The following is a 17,493-nucleotide window of genomic DNA, read 5'->3' on the forward strand; positions in this document are numbered from 1 at the left end:
CTGGACGCGCGCCTTCGGGTCGCGGGTGCACTCCGGCCCCGCTCCCGCCCCGGCCCCGATGGACGCCGCGCTCCTCCTCATCCTCGGGCTGTTGGCCCAGGTAAGGCATCGGCACCTGCGGGGGTCCCCGCTGCCTCCCTCGGCCCTGCGGGACAGTGTCTTCAACTGCAGCCGCACAGGTCTCCCCCAGAACCACTGGCCCTGGCCGCCTTTGGGGGCCTGTGAGCAGAGTGGCCCTGGGTGGGTCCCTGGGCTGGGGGCAGCATCCCAGGGGTTGTGGGGAGTGAGTGTAACCAAACACTCCACCTGGTGGAATCACCCCCAGGACTGCAGAGTCCTGCTGGGGTCAGGGACCTCAGGCAGGGACCACCCAGCAGGCCGTGCCCTCTCTTTGGAGGGACCCCTGCCAGGGTCTGGGGCGTTGCCAGTCTTGAGTGGAGCAGAGAGAGGGGGAGGGGCAGGAGTCCCCCTCTCCGGGGGGCTGGGGGCCAGGTTTCCATAGGGACTCCCTGTGGTGGGCACAGGACCCCTGGTTAGTCTTGGGTGATGTCCAAACCCCCCACCCCAAGTTCCCAGCCAACAGGGGTGGCTGCAGGCCCTGCCCCCAGGAACTCACACTCACCGCTACTTCTTGATTGGGAGGGCCGAGCCCGAGCCAGGTCCCAACACACAGGGCCTTGCAGAGTGGCGTGTGGCAGCCCTGGGGGCTCTGTTCCTGGGCTTCACCTGGGACCCTGCCGCAGCTGCCTGGGGTGATCAGGCCTGGGGGCCCAGCCCCCAGAGGCTGCTGGACTCTGCCCCTAAAATTCTTCTCTGGACTGCTGGCACCGTGGTCTCTCCAACGTGGGAGCAAGCCAGCGTGGAAGGAAGCCCAGGCCTCAGCCCCCCACACCCGCCATGGGTACTGCCTAGCTGGAGCCACGTCTCCTCACACCCTAGGGGGACCTAGACATGGAGGATGTGGCCTCAGTGGCTTCAGCCCCCAGGGACTGGGTTGGGCTGGGGCATGGCCGGCTGTGGTTGGGACATCACTGGGTACAGGAGGGCAGCCTCTCTCTTGCCAATTCAAGAGAGAATGCACATAAAGGGCTTAGCGGTGCTCATAGCATTCATTGCTCTTGTGGTCCTGCGGTGGTCAGGGAGTGCTGGACACAGTGAGTAAGGGAAGCCACTCCTTTCCCAGCCCCCCACTGAAGGGGCTTCCTGAGTCCCCTCATTCCCACAGGCCTCCCAGCTCCAGCTGGCTCCAATTTCAGCCCCTGGCAGCTGACCAGGCGCCTGGCCAGCCAGACCCTCCAGCAGCTGCCCCTGAGGGGCACCACGGCTCCTGCCACCCCCCTCTCCCCCATCTGGAGACAGTGGCGGGGGGAGACAGTGGTTCAGCATGCGTGCTCACCCCCCTGGCCCTCCACCCCTCAGCCCTCTGCCGGGAGGCGCAGCCCAGGGGGCTCCATGCCTCCAGGGCCCTTCCCCACCTGCTCTGGGGACAGAGTTTCTTCCTTGGCACCCCGACCCCGGGCATGGTGGTGGGGAGGCTGGCGCCTGTGAAAACATTCCTTGAGACCTCTTCCTTTGGATTTGGGAGTGTTTGCCTTTCAACAGGCCCCAGGGGGCTCTGTGGCAGGTGGGGAGGCAGGCAGGACCTCTCCCTCCCCAGAAGCCTCCCCTCTCACTGTTCCTTCTTTTCTCCTCCAGGGCTGGGGGACAATAGCCCCCTACCCCGACAGCTGGAGGCTGGGGGAGGTGGTGGAGGTGGGGGCCAGCTGGCAAGGGGACTATAGCCAAGGCTCAAATTCACTCCACTGTGAGAGAAAATATGTCAGTGTCAGGACCCTGCCTGCCCCTCCCCCACCAGCTCAGCTTTCAGGACTGTGCGCTCTCCTGGGCAGCCTCGGGGTCCTGGGCCGCTTCCTGGTGACCCCCCAGGCAGGCAGCGTGGGCCCATCAGGGCCTTCTCCAAGTGAGGGTTTGCTCCCCTGCTTCGGCCACCTCTGATTGCTGAGCTCACTCAGCCCCACCCAGAGGGTGTCTTCAGAACTGGCCCCTGTCAGCCCTGCTGCACCCACACCATCCCTAGTTGCTGGTCCCGTACACCGGGGACCCCACCCCAGCTGGGAGGCGGCTGAGGTCTGAGGCAGCACTGCTGACTCACAGAGAACCCCAGCCTGCTGGGAAGGGTCCCACTTCTGCATCTGGGTTTTGGGAGCCCCTTGGTCTCTGGGAGACAGAGTCAGCAGCACCCTGGGGGCCAGGCGGGGGCTCTTAGCTCGGGTGACTGTGACCGAGGCCAAGAAGGGAAGTGGCTCCCAGGCCACTGTTCTTCCCACAGTGGCAAGACAGCCCCAGACACTGTGCTTTGGAAGGGACAGCTGCCTCCATGCCTTTTCTTCCCCATCCCTTCTCTGAAGCCCGCAGCAGCTAGAGAGGGTGGGGCCCAGGAAAGATGCTCCAGCCTCTCTGGGCCAGGCCAACAGCTGGGGCCATTCCTGGCATGCCTGGCCATCCAGGAACAGGGTGGCCCCAGATTCCAGCCTGGGGGAGGGGTTGAAGCCTGAGAAGCTTGAGGGGCCTTCACACTCCCTTCCCAGGCAAACCCACCCACGCGCCACCAAGTGTGTTCCTAGAATCTCGCAGCACCCTTCCTTGGAAAATCGGGGGAGCAGGAGTGCGAGGTTGGCCCCAGAACCGCTTCTCATTCCCCCCTCGCAGTGGTGTTTGTAAACTGTAGCGAGCGCTCAGTGTGTGCGGAGCTTTCTCATGAAGCAGCCCCTTGGGGTTGAGTGTCAGGCTAGGAGCAGACCCCAAGAGAGGCGTTAAGTCCCAGGAGCTCGGCTGCGGGGTGGTGGCCCCAGACGTCTCAAGGGCTTCGAGATGGTTCCCTCCAGGTTCTTGGCTAAGGGTCCAGTGGAGGATGAGCTTGGGGGTGTCATTGGGGACCCACTGTGGGGAAGCAGGTCACTAATGTCCATGGGTCTTGCCTGGCTTGGGTGGGGGACAGAGAGGAGTGGACGGGTGTCCACAAAATCCACCTCCCAGGATGCTTGTGTCCCCTAGCCCAGGTGCAGGGCTGTGGGCTGGCTGCGTTGATGTGGCTTTGTCCTGGGCACCGGATGTCCCGATCTCCCCAAGACGGCTCCCAGGCCCTCCCTCCACTGGCCACGTCTTCTGGGACGGGGATGGGGTGGGAGGACAAAGAGCCAGCTTTGAGAACACCCCCGAGAGCCGGAAGTGGGCCGTGGCCTGCCTGCCCACCCACACCCACACCCACACCGGCTATGATCTGGGCAAGTGAGCCCTGCCAAGGCTCTGCGGCTGCTGTGACCTGGTGAACTCAGGCTGTGGACAGGCCTGGGCCCGGAACTCCCAGCCTCTGCCTTGACGGCACCCAGCCCAGCGTGACTGGAGGGTCTCTGGTGGAGGCAGCTGGAGGGTGGGGGAACAGGGCTGGCCCAGGTTTGGTGGCAGCTGGGCAGGGAAGGGATGGAAACGTCTGCCCGGGTGGGGGTGGCCCCTCCACCTCAGCCACTTGGGGTTCCTAGAGCCTGGGGTCTCCCTGCCCCATGCCCAGGCCTAGCCCAAGGCTGGTGTGGCTCTGCAGCTGGATTTCCTTCAGAGCATGCAGTTCAGAGCCTAGCTTGGGTCTCAGACCCCATGTGACTCCTGGCTTTGTCTGTGTGGCTTTGAGCAAATGCCTCAGGCTCTCTGAACCTCACTGTCCAGAGCTGGGAGGTGAAGGGACCACCACAGGCTCCTGGGGGGTTAGGAGGACCAAAGGGGAGGGGGAGAGGGAGGTGCCTCCCAGGCCCAGCGCAAAGCTGCCCAGCCAGGGCCGGAAACAAACCCTGTGCCCACCGAGGCTGATGAAGGCCCCACGCTGGGCAGGCAGGTTTCCACTTGGCAGGAGCTGCCCAGCCCTGGAAGTGGCTTGTGCTCTGTGGGTGCTGGCAGGCTCCGAGGCAAGGGCCGCCATCTGTCAGCTGGCAGAGAGCTTCCCCGGCAGGGTCCCCAGCCTGAGAGCCTGAGGAGCCCCCACCCCATCCTCTCCCTGCTTTCTGCCAAAGCATTTGCTACTCTCTGGACTCCCAGGAGGCCATGGAGGAGGGGGCCCAGGTCCTGCTGGCCGAGGGCCAAGAACCCCAGGGAAGGTGGCCCTGCTTTGGAGGCTGCTGCCACTGCCTGTGGGGACCTCTGTGTGCTGGGCCAGCCCTGGGGACGGGACAGTCAGAGCGAGAGGCCCCAATGCCCCATCTCAGGGTGGGCAGATGGGCAGCCTGGGCCTTGCTCGTCCACACAGGGTAAGCAGCCGGTGGTGGAGGACAGAGGCCAAGCCTAATGGGGGTTCAGCCTGACAGGCTTCCTGGCCATGCCAACATCTCCTTCCCAGCCCCTGCCCACTCAGACATACCAGGCCCCAGCCACTGCCTCCTCTCAAGGCCACCTGCCCCCACGTCCTGGCCCCTGCCTAGATTGAAGTCTCGGCAAAGCCAGCAGGAGCAGGCGGCATTGGAGGGTGAGGCATCGGCACAGGGCTGAGGAGAGCTGGCAGCCTCGGAGCCAGCAGGGACGTGGTGGCCAGAGTAGCCGTCGACATCTGTGGTTCTGCAGGGGCAGGGGTGGCCCGGCTGGCCCAACTCTGACCCCCCAGTTCTCAGTGCTCCATTTCATGGGGCCCCACCCCGCCTGAAGTGGGTGCCCCCTTCCAGCGGGGAGCTGGGTGAGGCCTCCCATGCAGGGTCCCACTCACCAGGGCTGACTGGGCGCTCCCTCTGCTCACACAATGTGGGGAGCTGTTCTAGGTGTTGGTGTGGCATGGCCGGCACACCTCTGTAGTAGGCACAGGACCTGGTGCTGGCTGGGGAGTCCCATGAGCCTCCCTAGACCCCAGCCCACCTGCTGTCCAGATGAATGAGCTCAAGAGCAGGCCGTGAAGATGGTGATGTTGAGATGGGGAAGGAGCTCAGGAGCAGGCTGCCAAGACGATGATATTGAGATGGGGGCCCTGTCTGAAAGGGGAGCTGAGGAGTTTGTGTATGGTGGGTGATGTTTGAGGCCTGCTCTGCTCCCAGACTCCCAATCGCCTGCCTAGGACACCCAGCACCTCCCACCCGTCCGCCTGCCCCACATGGCAGCCCAGCAGCCTGAGGGCTTGTCCTGGGTGGGGGTGCCCGGAGAGCACGGCACGGGGTAGGGGGTCTCTGTCCCCTCCTCAGCTGGGTGGTACAGGAGGCTGCCCCGTCAGGGGTCTCTGTCCCCTCCCCAGCCGGGTGGCGCAGGAGGCTGCCCCGTTTCTGCGTTAGGGTCTGTTCCTTGGGGAGCTGCTGCCACCCCCACCACAACCCTGGCCACAGGGTCCTGGAAGCTTCCCACCCTGCTCACCCCAACTCAGCATCTTCCTCTGTAGCCCCTGTCACTGGGACGATGCAGACGCCACACCCTCACTACACATGGTGCCGGTGGGGGGCAGGAAGGGCCTTGGGTCTCTCACCCCCACAGCCCTGCAGTGGGGGGCTGGGAAGGTCGGGGGACCCTCACCAAGGCTGATTGGGGCTGTGAGCGCTGGGCGTGTGGGGCTGGGTGCTGGCCACACATGGGGCCTTAACCACAATGAGGTGAAAGGGGAACATAGCTCCTCACTTTTGCCAGGCACATTTCAAGGGCTCAGCAGCCCCATGTGGCCTGTGGGTCTTGGATGGTGAAGATCTAGAACATTCTGGCAGCTAGGAGAGCGCTGTTGGGTGGGAGGGGGCCTCCGGGGAGGAGGGTCACCCAAGAGAAAGGCCGGGAGCCTGGAGACCCCCAGGACTAGGGAGGCACAGACAGCTCCTAGCCAGGCCCGGGGCACAGGGGACGGGGAGAGGGCAGCCCTGTTTCCTCCTCCCTCATCTCCCTCTCCCCCGCCTCTCCCCCAACCCTGGCCCCTGCTGCCCTCACCGAGTTCAAGCAGACTCTGTGCCCCAACGAGCTGCACCAGGCATCGGCCTGACACGGGAGCCCGAGGGTGACCCCCATGTCCGTGCCGAGCCGATTGGGGTCTGCCCAGAGCCATGTCCTGTCAGCTGCGGCAGCTCCCACCAAGCTGTGCTTTAGGGTCAGGGGTCTTTCAGGAAGAGCCATGCAGCCCACCCAGAAACACTGACTCCTCAGGCTTGGGGGGTCCCAAGCACAGGTGTCCTGGGGATCCCAGGACAGGCAGGACCCACCGTCTGTAAGCTTCCCTTTGACCAAGGTGGGGCCGGGCACCCCGGGAGGGAGGCCCAAGGCCCAGGCTAGGAGCTGGGTATGGTGACCACATTTTTAAAACCAGAAAATTCAGGATGTGCTTTTGGGGTCACTACGAGTGCCCCTCCCCACCTGGCTCTTGGAGTTGGGTCCCTTCTCTAGGCCTCAGTTTCCCCATCTGAGGGGTGGGTGTGGGGCCATCTGTGGTCACAAAAGTTGCTGACCGTGAGGACCTCAGGAGAATTTGGGGGCAGCCACCTCCACTTTGGGGTCTTTACTGGCCCGAGGGTTGTCCTGGCCCTGGAGTAGGGTGGGGTGCACAGTGTCTCCCTCTGCAGCCCCACGCTCTGCCCAGGCCCCATACCCGAGCACCAGGGCTTCCCGTGTGCATTACAAACAGTACACCCCAGCCCCTGATGTGGGAGAGGAGGAGATGGGCATGCCAGGGTCCCAGCGGCTGAAGTATTGGGGTGAAGAGGTGAAGACTGCACCGAGGTACCCTGTTCTGGGAGAAGAACAGTGAGGCTGGGGGTTGGGCTGCCCCTCTGTCGCCAGCCATGTCCCTCTTGGCTGTGCAGCCACAACAGGCCCCACCCCACCCAGCCCCACCGAGGTAGCCCTGGCCCTGGCCCAGCCAGTCTCAGGAACCCGCACCACCAGCGTTGGCTGCCCAGCCCTGACCTGGTGGGGCGTGACAGACCAGCAGCAGCTGCAGGCCGGTTCTGCCACACAGCAGTCCAGCTGGGCGCCGCTGTATGAATTGCGGATACATCTCCAGCTGCTCTTGATGGACTGGAGCTGAACTCTCGCATCCCGGGGTTCCGTTCCCACAAAGTAGCCTGGAGAGGTGGAGGGGGACGGGCACTTTCCTGCAGGCACCTCCCCTGCCGCTCCCCCGGACCCTCCACAGCCAGCCCACTGTGCCCACGGGCACCGCCACTGGCTTCTTGGGGTCATTCCGAGTCAGGACCCCACGGTCTCCCCAGCCCTGGCTGGCCCAGGGGCTTTCTGTGTGCACGGCTACCCTGGCACCTGGGGTGAGGCTGTGCCCCCGCTGGGTGAATCTCAGGTGTCCCTCCAGCCAGAGGCCTGGAACCCTAGCACTACCTCCCAGCACCCACATGCACTCGCCAGAGGCTGCAGACAGCCCTGCTGTGTGGGCCCAGTAGAAGAATGCGGGACAGCTGGGTGGGGGCTTTGAGGGCCAGTACTTGGGGTGTGGCCACCAAGGCCCCAGCTCAGTCTGACGGGGGCGGGGCTCACATGCCTTTGCCCTCGTACAACGCAGCCCCGTGTGCGGAAGCTGCCCCGCGCCAATGAGCACCGACCCGCGGGCCGAGGGAAACACTGAGCCCTGTGGCCTCCTCACCAGCCACAGCTCCCAGCTACACGCTGCCGCCCAGGGCTCCAGGAGACGGTGCTGTGGGACGCATCTGTCCAGGGCTCCGGGAGAGCGTGCTGTGGGATGCATCTGTCTTTGTTGCAGAGCCTCTGCCTGTCTTTGGGGGTTCCTGGATGGAGGAGGCCCACCACCCTATACCCCTGGCGCCGGGCGCCTGCCCCAAGCCGTGTGCGGAGGGCCTGGGTCATCCCCCCGATCAGCGTATCCGAGAACCACAAGCGTCTCCCCTACCCTCTGGTTCAGGTGAGCAGGTGGCGGGGGCAGGAGGGGCGAAAGGGGTGGGCTGGTCCCAGTGGGCCTCCCTCATTCTTAAAGGTCTCCTGGGAGTCAGCGGGGCCCCATTTCAGGGCAGAGCTGGGGCAGGACTCGCCCACCTTGCCAGGGCTCTGGGCTTCCAACGTGGTTTCTACAGCAGGGCTCAAACCCTCCCCATTGCCCCAGGCAGCAGGGGGAGTCCAGAGCTGCTCCCACCCCACATGCGCCTTGGGTGGACACACTCCACGTTAGGCTGCAGGCTCTGGTGTGATTTTTGTCTGCGTGTTCGCCAACGCTGAGTAGATGGAGGTGAAGGTGAACTGCCTTGCGTGGGCCTCAGCTTCACATACCCAAAATCGCCCAAGAGACCAGGGCCCTGAGGACACCAGGGGCTGAGCCTGAAATGAGGCTGCAAGACGGGGCACCCTTGGGGCCACAGGCTGAGCTGTCCCCAGCCCAGCACAGCCCTCATTGGGTACCAGGATCCGTCCTCCAGTACTAGGAGACTTAGACCTGCCCTGCTGTCAGCCGGGGAGGGGCCTGAGGGGCTGCAGAGAGGACAGAGGCCCCCGCCCGGAGCAGCTCTCCCCAACCCCATTTCCTGCCCCACAGATCAAGTCAGACAAGCAGCAGCTGGGCAGTGTCATCTACAGCATCCAGGGACCCGGCGTAGACGAGGAGCCCCGGGGCGTCTTCTCTATCGACAAGTTCACGGGGAAGGTCTTCCTCAATGCCATGCTGGACCGCGAGAAGACCGACCGCTTCAGGGTGCGGAGCTGCGCGGTCTGACCTGTGCCCCTCAAGCAGGCCTGGTGGGAAGCCAGTGCCTCTCCCCCGCACCAGGCTTCTCCTCCCAGCTCGGTGGGCTTCAGGCCAGACTGCTTCTCCTGCAAGATCCAGGCACCCTTAAGTGAGGGGGCAGGTACAGGGGTTTGGGACCGAGGCCCTGCAGCTGGAGGAGGCAGCTGTTTAGGGTTATGTTCCCATTTAACTGGAGGGCAGACAGAGGTCCCGTGGGGGAGCAGCTTGGTTCTGCCGGGGAGGAGCTATAGCTTCTGTGGCTCAACCACAGCCAACAACACGCTGGTCCTGGGAGCTCAGGAGTGTCGTGAAGAATCTCTAAATACTGTTGTTTTTGTTTTTTGTTTTTTGAGATGGAGTCTCGCTCTGTCGCCCAGGCTGGAGTGCAGTAGCACGATCTCGGCTCACTGCAAGCTCCGCCTCCCGGGTTCACGCCATTCTCCTGCCTCAGCCTCCCGAGTAGCTGGGACTACAGGTGCCCACCACCACGCCTGGCTAATTGTTTGTATTTTTAGTAGAGACGGGGTTTCACCGTGTTAGCCAGGATGGTCTCGATCTCCTGACCTTGGCCCGCCTCTGCCTCCCAAAGTGCTGGGATTACAGGCGTGAACCACCGCGCCCGACTTTTTTTTTTTTTTTTTTTTTTTTTGAGATGGAGCTTCACTCTGCTGCCCAGGCTGGAGCGCAGTGGCACAATCTCAACTGACTGCAATCTCTACCTCCCCAGTTCGAGCAATTCTCCTGCTTCAGCCTCCTGAGTATCTGGGATTACAGGCTCCACCACCATGCCCAGTTAATTTTTGTATTTTTAGTAGAGACGGGGTTTCACCATGTTGGCCTCCCAAAGTGCTAGGATTACAGGCGTGAGCCACCATGCCTGGCCCCAAAATAATGTTGATCCCAGTGGCCGCCACTGTTCTCAGGAGTGGGGTTAGTCAGGGAAGAAACCACTGATGCCCCTTGGGGGCTGGGATTCTCAGAGAAGGGGCAGTGAGCGCCGGGCGCAGTGGCTCACACAGTCCCAGCACCCCTGTCTGGGCACGGTGGCTCACACAATCCCAGCACTTTGGGAGGCCGAGGCAGGAGGATCGCTTGAAGCCAATAGTTCGAGACCAGGCTAGGCATCAAAGTGAGGCCTTGTCTCAACAAAAGACAAAATGGTAAAACGAAAAAAATAAAATGGTAAAATAAATTAGCCAGCAGTGTTGCTGCGTGCCTGTGGTCCCAGCTACTTGGAAGGCTGAGGTGGGAGGTCGACGCTGCCATGAGCCGTGATTGCGCCGCTGCGCTCCAGCCTAGGTGACAGAGGAAGACCCTCTCTCAAAAAAAAAAAAAAAAAAAAGAAGAAGAAAAGAGGACCAGGCGCGGTGGCTCATGCCTGTAATCCTAGCAGTTTGGGAGGCCAAGGCAGGCAGATCATGAGGTCAGGAGATCGAGACCATCCTGGCTAACATGGTGAAACCCCGTCTCTACTAAAAAATACAAAAGTTAGCTGGGCATTCTGGCATGCGCCTGTAGTCCCAGCTACTCAGGAGGCTGAGGCAGGAGAATCGCTTGAACCCGGGAGGCGAAGGTTGAAGTGAGCTGAGACCTCGCCACTGCATTCCAGCCTGGGCGACAGAGTGAGACTCTGTCTCAAAAAAAAAAAAGAAGAAAGAAGAAGAGGAGGAGGAGGAGAAAGAAAAAGAAAGAAGGAGAAGGAGGAGAAGGAGAAGAGGAGGAGGAGGAAGAAGAAGAAAGAAGAAGAAGAAGAAAAAGGGCAGTGGGAGCAAGAGAAGGGAGCCCTAGAGCCCAGAATCCCAGAACCCCGTCTGCACTCCTTGCAGGCACCTGCCCACCCCCAGCCTGCCCTCCCCCAGCCTGCCCACCCCCAGCCTGCGCACCCCCAGCCTGCTCTCCCCCAGCCTGCCCTCCCCCAGCCTGCCCTCCCCCAGCCTGCCCTCCCCCAGCCTGCCCTCTCCCAGCCTGCCCTCTCCCAGCCTGTCCACCCCCAGCCTGCCCTCCCCCAGCCTGCCCTCCCCCAGCCTGCCCTCCCCCAGCCTGCGCACCCCCAGCCTGCCCTCCCCCAGCCTGCCCACCCCCAGCCTGCCCTCTCCCAGCCTGCCCTCCCCCAGCCTGTCCACCCCCAGCCTGCCCTCCCCCAGCCTGCCCTCCCCCAGCCTGCCCTCCCCCAGCCTGCGCACCCCCAGCCTGCCCTCCCCCAGCCTGCCCACCCCCAGCCTGCCCTCTCCCAGCCTGCCCTCCCCCAGCCTGCCCTCCCCCAGCCTGCCCTCCCCCAGCCTGCGCACCCCCAGCCTGCCCTCCCCCAGCCTGCCCACCCCCAGCCTGCCCTCTCCCAGCCTGCCCTCCCCCAGCCTGCCCTCCCCCAGCCTGTCCACCCCCAGCCTGCCTTCCCCCAGCCTGCCCTCCCCCAGCCTGCCCTCCCCCAGCCTGCCCTCCCCCAGCCTGCCCTCCCCCAGCCTGTCCACCCCCAGCCTGCCCTCCCCCAGCCTGCCCTCCCCCAGCCTGCCCACCCCCAGCCTGCCCTCCCCCAGCCTGTCCACCCCCAGCCTGCCTTCCCCCAGCCTGCCCTCCCCCAGCCTGCCCTCCCCCAGCCTGTCCACCCCCAGCCTGCCCTCCCCCAGCCTGCCCACCCCCAGCCTGCCCTCCCCCAGCCTGCCCTCCCCCAGCCTGCCCTCCCCCAGCCTGTCCACCCCCAGCCTGCCCTCCCCCAGCCTGCCCACCCCCAGCCTGCCCTCCCCCAGCCTGTCAATCCCCAGCCTGCCCTCCCCCAGCCTGCCCACCCCCAGCCTGCCCTCTCCCAGCCTGCCCACCCCCAGCCTGCCCTCTCCCAGCCTGCCCACCCCCAGCCTGCCCTCCCCCAGCCTGTCCACCCCCAGCCTGCCCTTCCCCAGCCTGCCCTCCCCCAGCCTGCCCACCCCCAGCCTGCCCTCCCCCAGCCTGCCCACCCCCAGCCTGCCCTCCCCCAGCCTGCCCTCCCCCAGCCTGCCCACCCCCAGCCTGCCCTCCCCCAGCCTGCCCACCCCCAGCCTGCCCTCCCCCAGCCTGCCCTCCCCCAGCCTGTCCACCCCCAGCCTGCCCACCCCCAGCCTGCCCTCCCCCAGCCTGCCCTCCCCCAGCCTGCCCTCCCCCAGCCTGTCCACCCCCAGCCTGCCCTCTCCCAGCCTGCCCACCCCCAGCCTGCCCTCCCCCAGCCTGTCCACCCCCAGCCTGCCCTCTCCCAGCCTGCCCACCCCCAGCCTGCCCTCCCCCAGCCTGTCCACCCCCAGCCTGCCCTTCCCCAGCCTGCCCTCCCCCAGCCTGCCCATCCCCAGCCTGCCCTCTCCAAAATGTCATTTTGGCCTGGGCGCAATGGCTCATGCTTGTAATCCCAGTACTTTGGGAGACTGAGGCGGGTGGATCACCTGAGGTTAGGAGTTCGAGACCAGTCTGGCCAACATGGCAAAACCCCATATCTACTAAAAATACAAAAAATTAGCCAGGTGTGGTGGCACACACCTTGTAATCCCAGCTACTTGGGAGGCTGAGGCAGGAGAATCACTTGAACCCAGGAAGTGGAGGTTGCAGTGAGCCGAGATCACACCACTGCACTCCAGCCTGGGCAACAGAGCGAGACGCCATCTCAAAAGGAAAAAAAATAAGAAAAGTAATTTTGTACCAGATGTGGGGAAAGGACGCTTCCTGCCTTTGCCTCTGCAGGAAGCAAAATTTCCTTTTATTTGCCCCGAATCTTCCTTTAGACTTTGAGAACCAGTCCTTGGATCCCTTACATCAAAAGTTATTAGAGAGTATTTCTCACTTGGAAACTGTAATTGTGCCCGTTCTCCAAAAGGATGGGAGGCAGTTTAAAATGTCATGCGCACAGGGGAATTAAACTTCAGGAGGAGGCCGGGCGCGGTGGCTCACACCTGTAATCCCAGCACTTTGGGAGGCCGAGGCGTATCACCTGAGGTCAGGAGTTCGAGACCAGCCTGGCTAACATGACGAAACCTCATTTCTACTAAAAATACAAAAAATTAGCTGGGCGTGGTGGCGGGTGCCTGTAATCCCAGCTACTTGGGAGGCTGAGGCAGGAGAATCGCTTGAACCCGGGAGGCAGAGGTTGCAGTGAGCTGAGATCGCGCCATTGCACTCCAGCCTGGGCAACAAGAGTGAAACTCTATCTCAAAAAAAAAAAACAACTTCAGGAGGAACGAAGACCATAGAAAGAAAGGGAGAGAGATTAGGAACCCTCTGAGAGCCTTACTTTAGTCACACATGAAGCAGCTGTGAGCTTCCTGGCTGCCAAGGCAAGCAGGGAAAGTGGCACCTGCCCTGTCTGCTAAGGGAAGGTGGCTCCCATTCAGGGACGTCCTCAGCTGCTGTGACAGATGCCCCACCCTGTGCTGTTTCTCGCCTGTTTAAGTTGGTGTTTCCAGCTGGAGACAAAGCCTGAACGTGCTGTCTCTTTCGCATGTGGCCTTAACGGGAGCTACAGAAATTTGGGGGCCACAGAGCCAGCCCTTGCTCTGTGTTTGAACAGCTAAGAGCGTTTGCCCTGGACCTGGGAGGATCCACCCTGGAGGACCCCACGGACCTGGAGATTGTAGTTGTGGATCAGAACGACAACCGGCCAGCCTTCCTGCAGGAGGCGTTCACCGGCCGCGTGCTGGAGGGTTCAGCCCCAGGTGAGACAGGACCGCAGCCCTAGGCCGGGAGGGGCTGCAGGGAAGGGCTCTGTGAAGTCCAGGATTTCCCTTAAGCAAGAATTCCAGAGGCCCCTCAGAGAGTCTAAAAATAAGTAAACAAGTCTCCAAGGCAGGTCCGTTTCCACAGGTCAACTCCTGCCACTTCCCATTTCAACATAAATTTCAAACCCAAAAATCTGAGCCTGGGAGTGGAGGTTTTTCAGGGGTCCTGTTCTCCCCCAAAAGCAAATGACTTCTCCCTCCTGCTGAGGGAGCCATCTGGAGCCAGGCACACCCCATCCTCACCCTGTACTCACACGGGGTCCGGAGCACCCACAGGCATCTCTAGGTTGTGATTCACCCTAAACCCAGGCTGACCCATAAGCTCCAGCCACGGGGACTTGCTCCCACCTCCCTGGGGGCCCGTGGTAAAGACCCGGCGGAAGGGCACAGGCCCCCTCGTGTCTGCAGCTACCAGGGACTGTGGCCAGGCCTGGCCCAGGCTCAGGCTTGGAGGCTCATATCCCACCTCAGTTTCCTTCCCATGTCTGTGGCAGTGGCCTCCGCGCCTCGTTCTGCCCCAGGTGACAGACAGCACATCCCGGCTCCAGCTGTCCCGGGAGGAAGTCACAGCCGGCCAGGAGCTGCTCCCCAGGGTGGCCCGAAGCCCATCCTTCCCACCTCACCTCGGTGGCTGAGTCCACCTGAGCTGCCAGAGGGGTCAGGCCTAAATCTCAGGAGAGGGAAATGGGGGGAGGTGACACCTGGTCCTGTCACGTGCGGCTCCTCTAGCGGCACCTTCCGGAGTAACGCTTCCCACAGCAGGTGGGGCGGGGGCTCTGGCCAACACAGACGCAGTGTGCGTCCTCTGCTCGGCTGCCGTGTGTCCTCTACCCAGCCTGCCCGTGCGTCCCCTGTTTTATCCTGCCCGTGCGTCCTCTGTTTTATCCTGCCCGTGCATCCTCTGTTTTATCCTGCCCGTGCGTCCTCTGTTTTATCCTGCCCATGCATCCTCTGTCACCCTGGATGCCAGCAGCTCCTGGAGGCCCCCGCTAGCTAGCCCAGTCTGACCCAGCGCCCTTAGCCCCTGCACCGGGCAGGCACGGGAGCCAGCACCTGACCCAGGTTGCATCCAATGCTCCTGTGCTCCGACCCCAGAAACAGCACAAGCCAGGCAAAAGGCTTCAACCAAATAGGTGGCCTGGACACGGCACGGTGGGCTTCAGGGGCAGCGGGAAGCATCTGGACTTGGGGGTTGCCGTGTGCTGGCCGCCTCGGTGACACGAACAGCAGCATGGACTGACTGCCCCATCTGGAACCGTGGAGCCTGTGCACACGAGGTGCCCCCGCGCCCCTCACAATGCCCCCAGCCCATCGGCCCAGTGGACGTTGGCCCTCACGCCTCCCTGTGCTTCCCAGGCACCTATGTGACCAGGGCGGAGGCCACAGACGCCGACGACCCTGAGACGGACAACGCAGCACTGCGGTTCTCCATCCTGCAGCAGGGCAGCCCCGAGCTCTTCAGCATCGACGAGCTCACAGGGGAGATCCGCACAGTGCAAGTGGGGCTGGACCGCGAGGTGAGGTGGCACCCCGGCAGCTCCACACCCGCACGGCCAGGGTAGCCCATCTCCTGTGGGTCCCTCTGCCCCCAGCCTGCCCACCCCAGACACTCCTGTCCCTGCTGTCGCTGCAGAGCTTGCAGTGGCCCTGGCTCCTGAGGAGACGGCTTGGGGTGAACCCACTGATGCACAGACAGGAGCCACGCTGGCCCGGGTGGGAGGGGTCTGGTCCAAGTAGGGCATGAGGGGCCTGGCACAGGGCAGGGCTCCCCAAGCAGCCCCACCCCCCTCAGCCTCATGGCAACGGCTCCCCGCTAGTAAGTAACTAGCTCCTTCTGTCAGGGCCCCTGTTGCCCCTTGCTGTCGGACTTCTGTGCTCCCAGAAGACCCCCCTTGAGTCAGCCCCTCTGGGAAGCCCTCCTGGTTACACTGTTACGTGGTCTTTGTCCATTTCTGTCCCTGCCACTAACCATGGTTCCCCAGGGCAGGGACCCAAGCTCACTGGTGTGCTAGGTGCCCAGCACACAGTAGGTGCTCTATAAATGCTTACCCAGTGCACAGTAGGTGCTCTGTAAACACTTACCCAGTGCACAGTAGGTGCTCTGTAAACACCCAGCACACAGTGGTGCTCCGTAAACGCTTACCCAGCACACAGTAGGCGCTCTATAACGCTTACCCAGCACACAGTAGGCGCTCTGTAAACGCTTACCCAGGGCACAGTAGGCGCTCTGTAAACGCTTACTCAGCGCACAGTAGGTGCTCTGTAAACACCCAGCACACAGTGGTGCTCCGTAAACGCTTACCCAGCACACAGTAGGCGCTCTATAACGCTTACCCAGCACACAGTAGGCGCTCTGTAAACGCTTACCCAGGGCACAGTAGGCGCTCTGTAAACGCTTACCCAGGGCACAGTAGGCGCTCTGTAAACGCTTACTCAGCGCACAGTAGGTGCTCTGTAAACGCTTACTCAGCGCACAGTAGGTGCTCTGTAAACGCTTACTCAGCGCACAGTAGGTGCTCTGTAAATGCTTATCCAGCGCCATAGGCTGGGGCAGCATCACAGCCCCATGCACTTAGGATCAGGGCAGGATTCTCAGGGCCATTTGGGGTCTTCAACACCCACTGGGCGCTCCCGTAGGAACTGAGCTGGCCAGGTGGCCTGGCTCCTGCCCCTCACCAGTCCCCATGTGCCCCACCTGGGCCCTCAACTTCTGACCCTGTGCCCCACATCCCCAGGTGGTCGCGGTGTACAATCTGACCCTTCAGGTGGCGGACATGTCTGGAGACGGCCTCACAGCCACTGCCTCAGCCATCATCACCCTTGATGACATCAATGACAATGCCCCCGAGTTCACCAGGGATGAGGTGCTGCTGCTGTCCCTCCCTCGAAAGTAGCCCCTGCTTAGAGCTGCCTTCCCTTCTTGGGCTCCTGCAGAAGGCAGGGGGCTTCATGATGGGGCAGGAGGATGGTGTGCTTTGGAGAAGGAACTCCACGTGGGTGGCTAGAAGCCCCAGCTGGAGGGGCCCTGGGGTGGCACGTGGCAGCGTGTGAATGTGAATGGAGTCGGAGCTGGGAGAGAGGCCCTTGGGGAGAAGCAGCCCTTGGGATCCTCTGACGCCCTCTAGCATTGGGGAGCAAGTCTCCCTCCGGCCTTTGCTGTGTGGGAAGGGAGCACGAAGCTGAGCCCGCAGAGGAGGACCATGGGGCCCCCTGGGGGACAGTGACTCACAAAACAGACAAACCTGAGGACACCCATTGGGTGGGGAGCAGCTTCGACAGGAGCAAGGGAGGGTGTTCCTGCTGGGAGGCAGGAGGGAGGGTGGGCTGAGGGCCTTGGGGGCCCCATCCATGCTGTCCCCCCAGCCCTGCTGGTAACTGGGGCTGGGATTCCCCCCCCAGTTCTTCATGGAGGCCACAGAGGCCGTCAGCGGAGTGGATGTGGGACGCCTGGAGGTAGAGGACAGGGACCTGCCAGGCTCCCCCAACTGGGTGGCCAGGTTCACCATCCTGGAAGGCGACCCCGACGGGCAGTTCACCATCCGCACGGACCCCAAGACCAACGAGGGTGTTCTGTCCATTGTGAAGGTAAGCGGCCCCCGGCTGGCACACAGATGCTGGCACACACAGATGCCCACGCTGCCCACACTGGGGTCTGAGCCCCTTCCCGGCAGGGTTACATCCTCTGACCAGCTGGGACCTTGTGTTCGTCCTTGGGTGAGAGAGTGGGGGAGGGCATGGAGCACCCCAGCCTGAGGACTGGGTCCCAGGCCACGCTACCCATGGGGCTTGAGGGCCAGAGGCAGGGGACACCCTACACCACTCTGTTCTGTCCAGCCTTCCTCCTTTCATATGGAATCCATGTACAAAAACACAGCTGCACACCTGTGTCAGTCCTGGTTCTACCAGAGAAAGAGGAGATAGACACATGCACAGATATGTCCGCACGTGTAGATGTGGATGTATTTAGATACTGACACAGTAAGTGGTTTACTGCAAGAAATTGGCTCATGCGGTACTGGGGTCTGGCTGGGCAGGTCTAACGTGCAGACCACAGGCCGGAGCCGATGCAGCAGTTTAGAGGCAGAG

General features: G+C 62.8%; 1 protein-coding gene across 1 annotated transcript in view; it reads left to right on the plus strand.

The window, feature by feature from the left end:
* The window catches only part of CDH15 (cadherin 15), a 23,377-nt gene continuing 5,884 nt past the window's right edge, over window positions 1-17,493 (plus strand). The window contains exons 1-7 of the mRNA XM_024233783.2: window positions 1-100; window positions 7,706-7,864; window positions 8,489-8,644; window positions 13,200-13,344; window positions 14,764-14,924; window positions 16,143-16,271; window positions 16,807-16,992. Of these exons, the coding sequence (XP_024089551.2) occupies window positions 59-100; window positions 7,706-7,864; window positions 8,489-8,644; window positions 13,200-13,344; window positions 14,764-14,924; window positions 16,143-16,271; window positions 16,807-16,992 (978 nt within the window). The 5' untranslated portion in view covers window positions 1-58. The remainder of the gene's footprint in view (window positions 101-7,705; window positions 7,865-8,488; window positions 8,645-13,199; window positions 13,345-14,763; window positions 14,925-16,142; window positions 16,272-16,806; window positions 16,993-17,493) is intronic.

The sequence above is a fragment of the Pongo abelii genome, chromosome 18, assembly GCF_028885655.2.
Source record: "Pongo abelii isolate AG06213 chromosome 18, NHGRI_mPonAbe1-v2.0_pri, whole genome shotgun sequence".
Classification (NCBI taxonomy): domain Eukaryota; kingdom Metazoa; phylum Chordata; class Mammalia; order Primates; family Hominidae; genus Pongo; species Pongo abelii.